The following is a 14538-nucleotide window of genomic DNA, read 5'->3' on the forward strand; positions in this document are numbered from 1 at the left end:
GTCGAAAACCAGACACCTGGCCACCCTACCTCGTAGTGCATTTTGGGAAAACATTTTGGTCCTTTATGGTTACGTGGCCGGAAGTGGAGTTGCACATGGAGAATTTTGCAGCAGGCCATTCTGGCTGCACGCTGTTGGGGAGTCACGGATTCTCCCCCCGCCATCTCTCCCCCCTCCTCCCGCATGAACGAAGAAGGTTGCAAAATCCTGACATTAATGCCGCTGTGATTTCAGCGGAGGGAGTCATGTCCCAGGGATGAAACATGCTGAAGGGCCTTTCGCTGGTGTCATTCCAACAGGAGAAGGTGGGGTAGGCTCTCATGAGGAGATTGGGCAAGGGGTGGAACGAAGATACAAAATGCAGAGGTTGATTCTTATGCCATTCCTCTCTGGTTGGGCTGTTTTTCTTTTTCCAGTGAGAGGCTGCCAGCAACCGAGCAGCTCCTAGTGGATGAGAGATCCATTCTTCAATTCCTTAGGTGTGACCACTTCCATGAGGAAGTCCCAGGAGCTGGAGGGAGGGGTGCAGAGGTCTGACGGGGGCAGAGAGAACTCTCCATTTCAGTGGAGTTTACATCGCAACCCTGTCACCGGTTCAGCTTCAAATGTATTTCTCCCATTACAGTAAGATGCAGTGGCTGGAATGCTGTATCCCCTTCCAGGTCCTGTAGCTAGCATCTCCAGCCAGAACCTGTTTCCCCACAGCAATTGCATTTCCTCTTCCAGGTGCAGTTTCACCAAGCCCCCTAGAGCAGTGGCTCTCAACCTTTCCAGACTACTGTACCCTTTTCAAGAGTCTGATTTGTCCTGCCTACCTCCAAGCGTACCACTTAAAAACGTACAAAATCAGATGTAAAAACACAAAAGTGTCACAGCCACACTATTACTGAAAAAGTGCTGACATTTTCTCCTTTTTACTATATAATTATAAACTAAATCAATTGGAATATAAAATATTGTACTTACATTGCCGTGTATAGTATATAGAACAGTATAAACATGTTACTATTTGAATTTTTAGTTTGCACTGACTTTGCTAGTGCTTTTAATGCAGCCTGTTGTAAAACTAGGCAAATATCTAGAGGAGTTGATGTACCCCCTGGTACACACCCCTGCTTGAGAACCACTGGGCTAAAGTACCAGAGAGACGTATTCTCCTCTCTAGGACTGAACGGGGCTGTCCACCAGCACAATCACACAGCTCCCAGCACAGCCAGGATCACTAGAGCAGAGCCCCCAGGGGCTGGGATTCTCAGATAGCTGAGCCAATGAGACGGATCCAGGAAATGAAACCTGCAGCTGGGCTGTACCAGAGAAGTGAAACTAACCTGGTCCCACACATCTGCAGTGCAGGGAGCGATGGCCGCTGTGCAAAAACTCCAGGATGAAGCCACTTGTTCCATCTGTCTGGAGTATTTCAAAGCCCCGGTGTCTATCCACTGCGGGCACAACTTCTGCCGGGCCTGCATCGACCAGTGCTGGGGGGAGTCGGAGCCCAACTTCTCCTGCCCCCAGTGCAGAGCAACCGCCCAGCGGAGAAACTTCAGGCCCAACAGGGAGCTGGCGAACATGGTGGAGCTAGTGAAACAGTTGAAGTTACAAGCGGGGAAAGAGCCAGAGGCGGAGCGAGTGTGTGAGAGGCACCAGGAGCCTCTGAAACTGTTCTGTGAGGAGGATCAAAGCCCCATCTGCGTGGTGTGTGACCGATCCAAGGCTCACCGAGACCACCCTGTGATTCCCATCGAGGAGGCTGCCCAGGAGTACAAGGTAGGAAAACACCATCAATGATCCCAAACCCAGATGGCAGGAATTGGATAAAATCTGACCTTGGAATTACTAATCTGTGTTCTTTACTTTAAAGGATTTAGTTTTGGTGTACGGAGTCTGTTAGGGTGACCAGATGGCAAGTGTGAAAAAGCAGGGTGGAGGGTAATAGAGTCCTATGTAAGACAAAGCCTTTATAGGACAGTCCCTATAAAATAGGGACATCTGTCACCCTAGGGTCTGTGAATTAGACCTAAATCATGCTGCCTTTTGCCTGTTTAACAGCTCTCTTTGTAACCAGGTTCTGTAGGAACAGGACATTTTAAAAAGGTATTAAAGCTGATGTTAAAAAATTACATAGTACACAGGTTAAGAAAAGCGTGTTTGTTCATCTGGGTATAGTGCTTAGATTATCCACAAATACAGTTTGTTTTAAAAGTCATAAGATACAGATAGCACATAATCAGCAATAATCCAAATGTTGGTGAATAAAATTAACAATACAGTTTAGATATTAGCATCCAAGTATTTAGATACATCACTCATGAAAAGATATACAGAGAGTGGGTTGTGGAAAGCAAATATATCAACGAGTGAAGATTGTCCCTCAATAACTGAGAATTTGGGGTAGGTTGTCCATTAGAAAATACAACCATCAGGGAAGTATTTCAATCAACCCAAGGAAATGAAGAATTAATCTCTCATCTGCTAGTAGCTGCTCAGCTGCTGGTAGCCTCTCACTGGAAAAAGAAAAACAGCCCAACCAGAGAGGAATTTATTCTGCCTCTGTCTGTGCCAGTCATTTCAGGCTCCAAAGAGTAATAACCCAATTCTTCCTTCCAAAACATCCTAGCCAATCATAAACCAGCACAGCAGACTATTCAGAGCCTCTGGGTTACATGGATTATCCAGACCAGGGTTATAATATTGCTAACCAGTAAAACAATCCAGTAAATTGTGAGATGCAAATCTGGTTACGTTCAAAAGCTCTAGGAAGTGAGTTTTCCTCCAAACAGCACCAGCAACTCCTGTAAAGTTGAATACATTGTGTAAATGTTTTCTAAAGTCTGAATCAGATCCATAGGTTTTGTTTATTTAAATTATTTTCTGTGAAGAAGACACCCAGGATGCCCTTCCCAGCAGAACAGATCACATACCATGTTTCTTTGCTCAGGAACAAATCTGGACACAACTGCAGACCCTGAAGGAAGAGAGAGAAAAACTCCTCAAATACAGACAGGCCGAGGAGGGGAAAAGCCAGGAATACCTGGTAGGTGCCTGTTATGACTCTGTAAATAGGAGGTGGTGGTATGCGGTGTGGTGTGGTGGGGTGGAAGGGCGGAATAACACGACTACTGCTTACTGACTAGGGGTGTCTCTAAAGCCCCCTCCCCCCTCCATTTTTCCCTCTCTTCAGGGTCCTTTAAGAACTCACAGAGGCTTTCTCTGGTAAATGGTACCCCTAGTTTCATACCAGAACCAGTTTACAACAAGCCAGAGTCCCAAACTAAAGTCCATTAGAACAACACAAAGAAAAAGTCCATACTTAGCTCTAGAGAGAGAGAGAAAGTGGATGAGGTAATATCTGTTATTGGACCAACTTCTGTTGGTGCAACATACAAGCTTTTGAGAAGCTGGTCCACTAAAAGGTGTCACCTCACCTACCGTGTCTGTCTAATATCCTGACCAACTATGGAAGATATTTAGCTCGGGCACTTTCTCTCACCCCCCCAGGGCTCTTCTTCCATTCTGGTCTGATCTCCCAAATGTTCCCCCTCACTGGAGCTCTGACACCCACTCCCAAACACAGTCAGGGTTTCTCAGCGCCCTGAGCCTCCTGCTCACTGGGCTTTACCCTCCTAGCTTCCTGGTGTCATGGTCCTGCCAGAGCCTTCCTCTGCAGCTATGTCTACACTGCCACCTAGGTCAGCAAAACTTCTGTCGCTCAGGGGGGTGAATGTTCCACCCCCCTGAGCGATGTCAGTTACACCGACATGTTCACAGCGCTTCTCCCGCCGACATAGCTTATGCTGCTCGCGGGACTGCTTTTCTTATGCTGACAGGAGAGCATAGAGGGCTGTACATGTAGACATGGCCTTCCTCTTTGCACTATCCATTCCCTGAGCACAGCCACCTCTATCTGTTCTTTGTCGGCAATTGCCTGATTCCCCTCAGGTGGGGCTTCTTCCAAAATCTGGATTAGTTTAGCCCAGTGGTCCCCAAACTTTTGAGTGTTGCAACCCCCCTTATCCTTGTCCACGCCTGCCCCTGCCGGGAGTGGGGCCGTGGCTCTGGGTGTGGGGGGAGAGAGGATGCGGATGGGGTAAGGGGGCGGAGGCTGGGGCCACAGCTGGGGCTGGAGCTGCGGCCAGGACCTGGGGGTGGGGCCGGAAGCAGAGCTGCGCTGAGGCTGGGGGCAGGGCCAGGTGCGGGGCTGTGAGCTGGGGCTGCTGCTGCAGGTGGGACTGGAGCAGAGCTGGGGGCAGGGAGGGGCTGGGTGGCGCTCCCTCTCTGGCTCCATTGGGGGCTGGCCCAGGCCCCGCTGCACCCCCTGAAGGCTTCTCCGTGCCCCCCTGGGGGGAACGCCCCACAGTTTGGGGACCTCTGGCATAGCCCCACACTTTTCAGCACATGGGGCAAGTGGCCCTGTTCCAGGGTGTGTCTCTTGGGTTTGCACAGCTGCTCTGTTCCTCTCTTTCTCTTTGCATGCATGTTTGCAGCTGTGTGTATGTCACAGTTGCCCACTTTCACGTGGTAAATAAGCACCCCGACTTTCACAATAAGTCAAAAATCAAGCTAATCCCGTTTCAAAACAAGGCCAAAACCAAGCCAATCCCTAAGAACCCCAACACTCTATGTGACTAGATCCCCCCGGCGTGCAGTCTGGGACTGTGGTGGGCCTGCTGTGCACCCCTGACTCTCTCTTCCCCTTGCCCCTGCTTGCCGAGAATTGATCAAAAAACAGAAGCAACAAGATACAACAAGCAACAAGTCAAACAAGCAACAAGCTACAAGCCAAAAACTAGCCAACAAGCAACTCACAAGACAATTAAGCCTAAAATAAGCCCAATGTCTGCATTTTTTTCCACAGGTTTGGCATGTCTGGTGTGTGTCTCTCTTTCGTCTCTGCATGAGCATCGTGATTCTCCTAAATTGTTTGTTTTGATCTGTCCCAATAAGCCGCTGCCCGTGTAGCTCTGAAACCTGCTCTTGGAAGAATCTGGACTGTTGGAGCCCATTGATCAGATGATACATGAAGAGGCAGCAGAAAGACAAATTAGGGCCAAGACAACATTAAGAGACATTACGACCAAAGCAGGAAGCTTTAGGGGAAAACACTGATCTAGTGGCGTGGGGGGAGTTTCTGTCAAAAGGCCCTGTTGACATTTCACAAGTGGCAATGAAATTCTCCTGAATGCGCACACCTGGCCATAGGGGTCAATGGAAATATGTTAATTTTAGGGCTGTCAATTAATCGCACTTAACTCAAGCGATTAATTTGTTTTGAGTTACCTCGATTAAAAAAATTAATCACGATTAATCGCAGTTTTAATCACACTGTTAAACAATAATACCAATTTAAAAGTATTATAAATATTTTTTGGATGTTTCCTACATTTTCAAATATATTGATTTCAATTACAATGCAGAATACAAAGTGTACAGTGCTCACTTTATATTATAATTTTTCATTACAAATATTTGCACTCTAAAAAAGATAAAGAAATAGTGTTTCAATTCACCTTATACAAACACTGTAGTGCAATCTCTTTATCATGAAAGCTCAACTTACAAATGTAGAATTTTTTTTTTACGTAACTGCACTCAAATATAAAACAATGTAAAACTTTAGAGCCTACAAGTCTACTCAGTCCTACTTCTTGTTCAACCAATCGCTAAGACAAACAAATTTGTTTATCTTTACGGGAGATAATGCTGCTTGCTTCTTATTTTGTAGCCAGCGTTGCAAGGTATTTATGTGTCAGATATGCTAAACGTTCGTATGCCCCTTCATGCTTTGACTTCTAGATTGCACTATCTTTTGTTTATCTTTTTTTTAACAGTGCAAATATTTGTAATAAAAAATAACAATGTAAAGTGAGACCTGTACACTTTGTATTCTGCGTGGTAATTGAAATAAACATCCAAAAATATTTATAATAGATTTAAATTGGTATTTTATTATTGTTTAAAACTGTGATTAATTTTTTTAATCTTGCAATTAATTTTTTGAATCGTTTGACAGCCCTAGTTAATTTACATCTGGTGCAAGGTATCCCACGACATGTCCCCTGCCCTACCTTTTCCTTATTTGTGTCTGTCCGTTACAGGAGAAGACAGATGCTGAGAGACGGAAAATCATGTCTGAAATTCGGCAATTGCGCCAGTTCCTGGAGGAACAAGAGCGACTCCTGTTGGCTCAATTGGGAGGCCTGGACAAGGAGATTGTGAAGATGCAGAATGAAAATGTCACCAAACTCTCAGTGGAAATTTCCCGTCTCAATGAGCTGATCAGTGAGATGGAGGGGAAGTGCCAGCAGCCCGCGAGTGAATTCCTGCAGGTGAGAACCCCAATTCTTGCGAGGCATTTGGGGAAGGGGTACAGGATAAAACTCACGTGTCATGGAATGCAAAATTGAAACCTCAGTATAGAACTCATGGTGTGTATTTTTTAAACAAATTCTCTCTGTTGCTATTAATGAATTTTCCTCCTCCTGTGAGTAGGGAACTGAGACCCAGAGAGATTAAGGGTTTGTCTGTGCTGCAAGCAGGGGTGTGACTGAAGCTCATGTAGACATGCCTGAGCCAGCTTTGATCTAGCTAGCTCCAATAACAATCGCCGTGAAACCAGGGCAGTGCAGGTGGAACCATGGACTCACTGCTCAAGTACATACCCAGGGTCCCGGCTGGGTGTATAATCCGTGCTGCTGCAGCAGTTATTTTGATTGGAGCTAGCTCGATCGAAGCTAGCTCAAGTACGTCTCCACATGCTGCAGTCGCACCTTGGATTGCAGTGTAGCCGTCCCTTGTGAGTGCAACTGTGTCTGTGCCCAAGAGCTGAATGCAGATTTCCTGCACCTCAGTCGAGTGCTTTGCCACAAGGCCAAACGTCCTCTCCTACAGACATCATTGCCTTCTGCTGGCTGGGTAAAGAACCCAGGAGAAGGGCTTAGAAGGCAGATATCCTAACCACTACAACACCAACTGAGCAGCATTGGGATGGTGTGTAGCCAAATACCCAGTCCTGTGTGGCTACTTCATTCAAACACAGATCTGGGCATGAGGATAATAATTATTAATTACTGTTACACTTATTTGTGTTCCAAAGTGATTGTGACAGGGAAGTGCAGTTAACTAAGCAGTTAGCTACAGAGGATATCCCTGAGATGACACTGTTAAATAGAATCATAGAAAGTATGACTGGAAGGGACCTCAAGAAGTCATGTAGTCTTGTCCCCTGCATGGAGGCAGGGCCAAGTATTATCTAGGCCATCCCTGACAGGTGTTAGTCTAAACTTCTTTAAAAACCTCCAATGATGGAGATTCCACAACCTAGGTAATTTGTTTCAGAGCTTAACCACCCTGCCAGTTAGGAAGTTTTTCATAATGTCCAACCTAAACCTCCCATGCTGCAATTTAAGCCCATTGCTTCCTGTCCTGTCCTCGGTGGTTAAGAACAATTTATCACCCTTCTCTTCATAACAACCTTTTACATACTTGAAGATGGTTATCATGTCCCCTCTCAGTCTTCTCTTCTACAGACTAAACAAACCCAATTTTTTTCAATCTTCCCTCATAGGTCATGTTTTCTAGACCTTTAATCATTTTTGTTGCTCTTCTCTGGACTTTCTCCAATTTGTCTACCTCTTTCCTGAAGTGTGTTGTCCAGAACTGGACACAATACTCCAGTAGGGGCCTAATCAGCACGGAGTTGAGCAGAAGAATTACTTCTCATGTCTCGCTTACAACACTCCAGCTAATACATCCCAGAATGATGTTTGCTTTTTTTGCAACAGTGTTACACTGTTGACTCATATTTAGCTTGTGGTCCACTATGACCCCCAGATCCCTTTCCGCAGTACTCCTTCCTGGGCAGTCATTTCCAATTTTGTATGTGTGCAACAGATTGTTCCTTCCTAAATGGAGTACTTTGCATTTGTCCTTATTGAATTTCATCCTATTTAATTCAGTTTGTCCAGATCATTTTGAATTCTAATCCCGTCCTCCAAAGTACTTGCAACCCCTCCCAGCTTGGTATCGTCCACAAACTTTATAAGTGTACTCTTTCTGCCATTGTCCAAATAATTTATGAAGATATTGAATAGAACTGGATCCAGGAGAGATCCCAGTGGGTCCCCACTTGATATGCCCTTCCAGCTCAATTATGAACCATTGATAACTCCTCCCTGAGTACGGTTTTTCAGCCAGTTGTGCACGAACCTTAGAGTAGGTTTGTCTAGGCTCTGTTGCTCTAGTTTACTTATGAGATAAATAAAAAAATAAATGGGTACCAAGATAATTTATTAGCTCTGATTCATGTCACTCTGACACTGAGCTCCTTTTCTCTCTCTCTCTCCCCCCTCTAGGATATCAGAAGCATCTTGAGCAGGTACATGGCTCCTCACTCCCTCTGATCCCTCGCGATGCTTGGAAAGGGCTTGCACACGCATCTTCCCAGCCACTAACCTTCCCTGCTTAAAAACGTGATGGGTAGAGTTGATTGGGAGACAGGGGATGGATCACTTGATGATTCCCTGTTCTGTTCATTCCCTCTGAAGCACGTGGCGTTGGCCACTGTCGGGAGACAGGACACTGGGCTAGATGGACCTTTGGTCTGACCCTGTATGGCTGCTCTTATGTTCTTATGATTTAAAAGAAAAAACATGGGGAAAGAAATACAACCATGGCAAAGTCATTGTCATTCCACAAGCTTCAAAAAGCAGCGTTTCATTTTCCTTAATTCACCCATTTTCATTTATTTACTTTGGTTTCGAGAGTATTTTGCTTTTTTTTCCAATTGGAAAAAAAAATTGAAAACAAACGATTGACGATCCAGTTTTCAAAAGTGCCCAAGTGCCTTAGGAGCCTGAATAGCACCAGACGTAGACCCCTGGGGCCCGGAACCGCAAAGGTATTTAGGCCCCTAACTCCCATTAATTTCAGTGGAAGATAGGCACATAAATATGTTTGACAGTCTGGGCCTAACCCTTTCCCCCCCTCAGTTGGAGGGAGTACTTGAACTGGGGGTTTCCAATATCCCAGGTGACTTCTGTAATCACTGGGCTAGAAGTTCTGAAGGAGTCTCTTCTCCCCACAGCCATTTTGTGTAAGTTCTCCAATAGGCATGGGTGGTGCGTATAAGAGGCCAGGGAAGGCTGAGCCTCCCCAAAAAGGCCGGCCATGCATCCGGAGGCGCGCTGGCCAGCCACTGCCTTTGGAGAACCAGAAGCAAAGCTCCATAGAAGTGTGGAGGGGTCCCCCACTGGTGCCTGGACCATGGCCCTGCCTGCGCTCCACCCCACCCCCACTCGGCCTCTTCCCCCATGGCCCTGCCCTCGCTCTGCCTCTTTCCGCCACCCTGTGTCTCTCTTCCCCCGAGGCCTCTCCCTGCCCACCGCTTGCTCCTCTCTGCCCCTTCCCTTTCCTCCCCACCCCCCGGGTTGCTTGCCTAAGGCAGGAAAAAGTGATGGGGCCATGGCAGAGCCAGGGCGGGACCTCGGGGTGAAGAGGCCAAATAGGGGCGGGGACTCAGGGGCATGGTCCAGCCATCAGTGGCCCCCGCCCCACTTCTAGGCAGCTTCCGGTGGTCACATGTGAGCCTCCCCAAATGGAAGACTCACGTGCCACCTAAGCCAATAGGGACCCAATCCAGCAGAGGTGATGTCTGAGCATGATTACCGAATTGGGCCCCACGGGAGGCTTAGGCAGAGGAACGCCTCTCTTCCCCCAGTTAGTGGATCGCTCTGGGGCCTGGGCATCCGGGCACCTGATGAGAAGCAAGAACATAGGCACCTACGAAAATGTCGGTGCTGAGCGAATTTAAGTGCCTGTAGGGTTTGGCAGCAGCTGGGGCTGGTGGATTGTGGCACCTAAAATCGGGACGTGGACACCAAAATCTGGGGTTTTGTTGCCCCAAGTAACTTTGTGGATCTGGGCCTACCTGCCCCAAGTAGAGCAAGTTATCCAGCACGCTGCTCGACTCCACAGCTTTCACTTCCAAGATGATCAGAACATAACGAATGCGAAGGAGTCATGCCTAAAAGAAATAATTACACTGCAAACTGCGATTCCTTAGCAAAGCCTGTTTCTTTCTAGGTGTGAGAAAGGGAAGGCCCAGGCAGTGGTGGAGAGTCCTTCCAAGCTGGAAAAGAGAATCGGTGATTTCTCCCAGAAAAGGATCGATCTGGAGAAGATTCTGAGGGAATTCAAAGGTATTAAGAAGAGCAAATCAAAATGTCACTGTGGGAGGACAGTGTTGATGTCAAGCCCAACTCAATAATAGTAAAAGAACAGGTTATACATTCCCAGGAAGGGCCAAGGGAAGAGAAAATACAATAGAGAACCAACAACAATAAGAGTGAAATTTATTATTCACGCTCTCTTCCTTTGTTTCTCTCTCTGGGTATCTGAGCTCCCTTCCCCTGTGTTTGTGTCACAGAAATAAAGCACGTCAGTATGAAAACGCATCTCTTCTCCCCCTGTCTTCTCTCTAGACACGCTGGTATTTGGGCTGGTGATGGAAGGGAGTCAATTTTTGGCAAAGGAGATGGAAAACGTAGGTGAAAAGGGTAAGTTTTCCCAGGGATATTGTAACAATGAGAAGAACCAAAGAGGAGACGGGTTTGCGGATCCGGATTCACTTGCAGAAGAAAATTCTGGGATCAAACAGAGCCAGTTTCCCACCTCATGGCAGTTTCCCACCTCCAGAGACTTGTAGGAAAGGGGCTGGGTGGAGAGGCCATGGAGAGGCTCTAAACAGTAGGGGTGATGTACAGATGGGCTGGGAGTCAGTGGTGTGATGTCTCCACCCTCTTTTGGGATGGGGTGGGGGTTGGCCGGCCTGATCATCCCCCAGTGTCTCCTTGGGGCATGACTCCCATCATTCTGTCTCCTCCAGTCCCATTGCTTTCTTGTCTTTTCCTCCTGGACTCTGATGCCGTATTCCCACACTTCCCGCCGTTCCACGGGCTGCGTGCCCTTCCATGGGGTTCCCACTGTCTTCCTTCCCCATAGGCGGTGGGTCTTTCCTTCCACCCATTGTCACTTCCATTTCCTCATGCTGCCCCCTCCTCTCCCCTTCCCTCTGGGCTAGCAAGAGGGTTTCCCCAGTGGACAGCTGAAAACGCTTCCTCTTTCACTCAACTTTGCCCCCACTCCTGTCCTAGCTGTGGGGGTGCAGCAGCCCCGGTAGGAGCAGAAGCAGAGTCAGTTCTTACAGTGCCTCCTAGTGCCTGGCAGAAGGGAGCTGCCATGAAATGGCCGCTCAGCACCCAGCAGGAGCAGTTCCCTGGGACCTGAGACAGGCAGGAAATCAGGGAGGGCCCCAGCCAGGACAGGGCTACTGGGGAGTGTGAGAAATGGTCCCAGCCTCCCCCAGGGCTGAGCTCTGCCCCTAACGCTCTGATTCTCTCTCTCTCCCCAGTGAATGTGACTCTGGATCCAGACACGGCTCATCCCAAACTTGTCCTGTCTGAGGATTGGAAACATGTGAAATATGGAGACGCCCGGCAGGATCTGCCCCACAATCCCAAGAGATTTGATTCTTCTCTCTGCGTGCTGGGCTGTGAGGGATTCACCTCAGGGAGATGTTACTGGGAGCTGGAGGTGGGCGAAGGGGGAGGCTGGGCCGTGGGGGTAGCCAGAGAGTCGGTGAAGAGGAAGGGACCGGTCAAATATAGCCCTGAGGAAGGGATCTGCGCTGTAGCTCTGCGCAGAGGTGAGTACTGGGCACTCACCTCACCTGAAGAAATCCCCCTGTCTCTGAGCTGGGTCCCCCAGAGGATCCGGGTTTCTCTGGACTATGAAGGGGGGCAGGTGGCATTTTTCGATGCTGATCACAAGTCCCTCATCTTCCGCTATCTGAGGGCCTCTTTCACTGGGGAGAGAGTCCTCCCTTTCTTCTGGGTGGTGGGAAAGGTGTCCTGGCTCAGACTGGCTCCTTCAGAAAGGAGGTTTCGAAGCCACGTCTCCAACCGTCATTTTCCCCAAAAAGGTGACAGTCATGTCCGCGTTGCACCCCCAGGGTTTCTCCACATTCCAGAAAGAGTAAGCAGCACTGAATTAAACCTAGCTGCTGCCTCAGCAGAGCACGCAACCCCTGTCTCAGGCAACTCTTGGCTTGGTATCATGCAACAAATGAAACCGAGGCCATACACTTGTCAACCCCGCAGGCCGATCCACCACTATCCAGCCCGTGCCACCTACCCTGTAAGGGGAACAGAGCCCCATTCGGCCCAGGCAGCCACCCCCCAGCCCACAAAAAGGGATAATGTTGTTTGTTCCTTGTCCGACTTCCTGAAAAGAGGTAAATAGTTTCCAGCTGCCGTGCTCTTCACTGCCCCTGTGCCCCCAGGTATGATCTTGAGTCCCCAGCCACTCTGCTCCCCTTCACCCATTAGAAACTCTCCCAGTGAGAGAGCCCAGAATGAGCCACTTTCTCTCTCCCTGGACAGAAGCTGGGAGCTGCGGAGGGATCTAGGCCTGTGTGGGCCCTGGGGGCTAGGGATGGCCAGCCAGGGAGGAGCTGGAATTCTGTTCCTCGCCTTCCAGCTAAAGAACTAGCCTGTCCCCTGCTGCCCTAGTCACTCCTTGGGTTACAAGGATGGTCAATAGTGCTGGGCAGGCTGGGAAACTGTTTGACTGGAGGGGAGCAGAGAGGGCAGAGCCCCTTGGAGCGGGAGGCTTTGGAGTATCAGTCACTTTGTGAATAGGGCTGAAGTTTCTGTACTGTACAGATTAATCTGTTTATTTTAGGGGCAAGGGGCCAGGCCGCGGCTGTGCAGTGGCTGCTTATTGTGCTAAACATGCTGATTCCTGAGTCCGTCCTACTTTGTTTGTGTCCGCCTGCTTTCTCTCCTCATCTACACAGATTGTGAACTCTTCAGGGCAGGGGATGTCTTGAAATACAGCACCAGGGGCCCCAGAGCCCAGACTTGTACTGGCACGTGCTAACACAGTTCCAATACTACACAATAACATCAATGAATGACTTGCCACTTGAAGCATTTCTCTTTCTTTACAGCACCATTTTGTATTTTACAGGATTTCCTGCCCTTTAGAAATTAAGAATCCGCAGCTACAAAGAGGGTTTGGTGGACATTAGGCAGGGTTATTTTAGCAAATTCTCTCTCTCTCTCTCTTTTTTTTTTTTTTTTTTAAATGATTCACATAATCTGGGACCAAAGAGTTTTTAGAACAGGGTCTCTAGGGGATGCTAAAGGGCTCTCTTGTCTGGGCCATGTAGCATTAAATCCAGAAATAAACTCAGAAGTGATCAGAAAAAGAGTTGCTTCTTGTTTGTTTGCCTTTTTTTTTTTTTTTTTTTTTTTTTCATTGAAACGTTCTTTGCCCTCAAGATGGGTTACAGGGAATGGTAGCTGCAGCCAAACAGTGTCCCCCTTTGTCAGTTTAGAAATGGGAGATGTGGATAAACCCTCTTTAGATGGAAAATGAGGCAAACACCTGTATGCGACTGGTTACCAGGCCCAAACGATAGAGCACGTCATAGCTGAATGTCCCCTTCGTTCTTTTGCCCGGGGGCCTGAAGGACATTCATCAGCTCCCTGCTGCGGCAATGTGCTGGCTATCAAACGTAGATATACCTTTGTCGTTGTTGCTACCTACCCAAGCCGTATGAAAGAAGAAGTAGTAGTTTAGGAAGTATCCTGCCACATTGTGCTCTGTTTAGCCTGCTAGATCCAAATCTCGAAGCCTCGATGGAGCATAGTCAAGGCCCCATGTACAGGCCTCGGGACAGACATCATGATTATTAATAGGGAACCAAACTAGGTCCTTCAGCCCCCAAATGACTTGCTCCTACCCCTGGGGAAAAAGGAGTTTGGCCCAGATCCTCAAAGGTGCCTAACTCCCTTTGGTTTCAATGGGAGTTAGGTGCTTGAATACCTTGTGGGCCTTACTCTTTTATGGGCATGTGTCTCCCTTACCCTAAATCTGAGCATGTGGAGGGGAGAGGAATATGTGTCGAGATTCTCCCCTCAAATTGCATCAGGGATAGAGAGGAGAGGGGCTGGGGTCTCTCCCACAAGATACCTTCATCCTCTAAAGCTCTCCCATCTCCTCCATCGTGACCACAGGACTAGCTGGGAGCCTGCTGCAATCACTCAGGTTGTCTCTGAGCTCCTGCTCCAGCATCCTCAAGGTGCTTAGGTGCCTAAATCACATAGGAGTTAGGCACCCAAATATCTTGGGCCCTGGAGTCTTTCTATAGACCTCAGCTGGCTGTGGCTCAGATCCCCACACTGCCCAGGAGTGGGGAAGGTGAGTCTCTTGAAGTGAGAAATCTTATTTGTATGGCAGAGATTAGGAGATACGCTTATTGCAGTCTGATTTGCATTCAGCAGATCTTGCTTCAGATGTTTTTTACTGTCAAGATACTTTGCTTTAACCACATTGATCCAAAGCGCTGGTTGAGCAGAGGTTCCACTTCCACAGTGGATTCCAAGTTCCCTCAGCAGTTGGGGAAGGGACCATCTGTTGTGCAGAGCCAAGGATATGCTCCAAGCTCAAGGAGAAATAACAATGGATCATCAGGGC

At 48.1% G+C, this 14538-nt stretch overlaps 1 protein-coding gene across 1 annotated transcript; it reads left to right on the forward strand.

Annotated features, from left to right (window-relative positions):
* The first annotated feature begins 1336 nt into the window (after positions 1-1336).
* LOC135887352 (E3 ubiquitin-protein ligase TRIM7-like) lies at positions 1337-13255 on the forward strand. The gene is made up of 7 exons (XM_065415122.1): positions 1337-1767; positions 2939-3034; positions 6096-6326; positions 8352-8374; positions 10081-10196; positions 10479-10553; positions 11408-13255. Exons 1-7 carry the CDS (start codon positions 1360-1362, stop codon positions 12295-12297), a joined length of 1839 nt encoding a protein of 612 aa, XP_065271194.1. The 5' UTR covers positions 1337-1359; the 3' UTR covers positions 12298-13255.
* The last annotated feature ends 1283 nt before the right edge of the window (positions 13256-14538 follow it).

Source organism: Emys orbicularis, chromosome 13, assembly GCF_028017835.1.
Source record: "Emys orbicularis isolate rEmyOrb1 chromosome 13, rEmyOrb1.hap1, whole genome shotgun sequence".
Classification (NCBI taxonomy): domain Eukaryota; kingdom Metazoa; phylum Chordata; order Testudines; family Emydidae; genus Emys; species Emys orbicularis.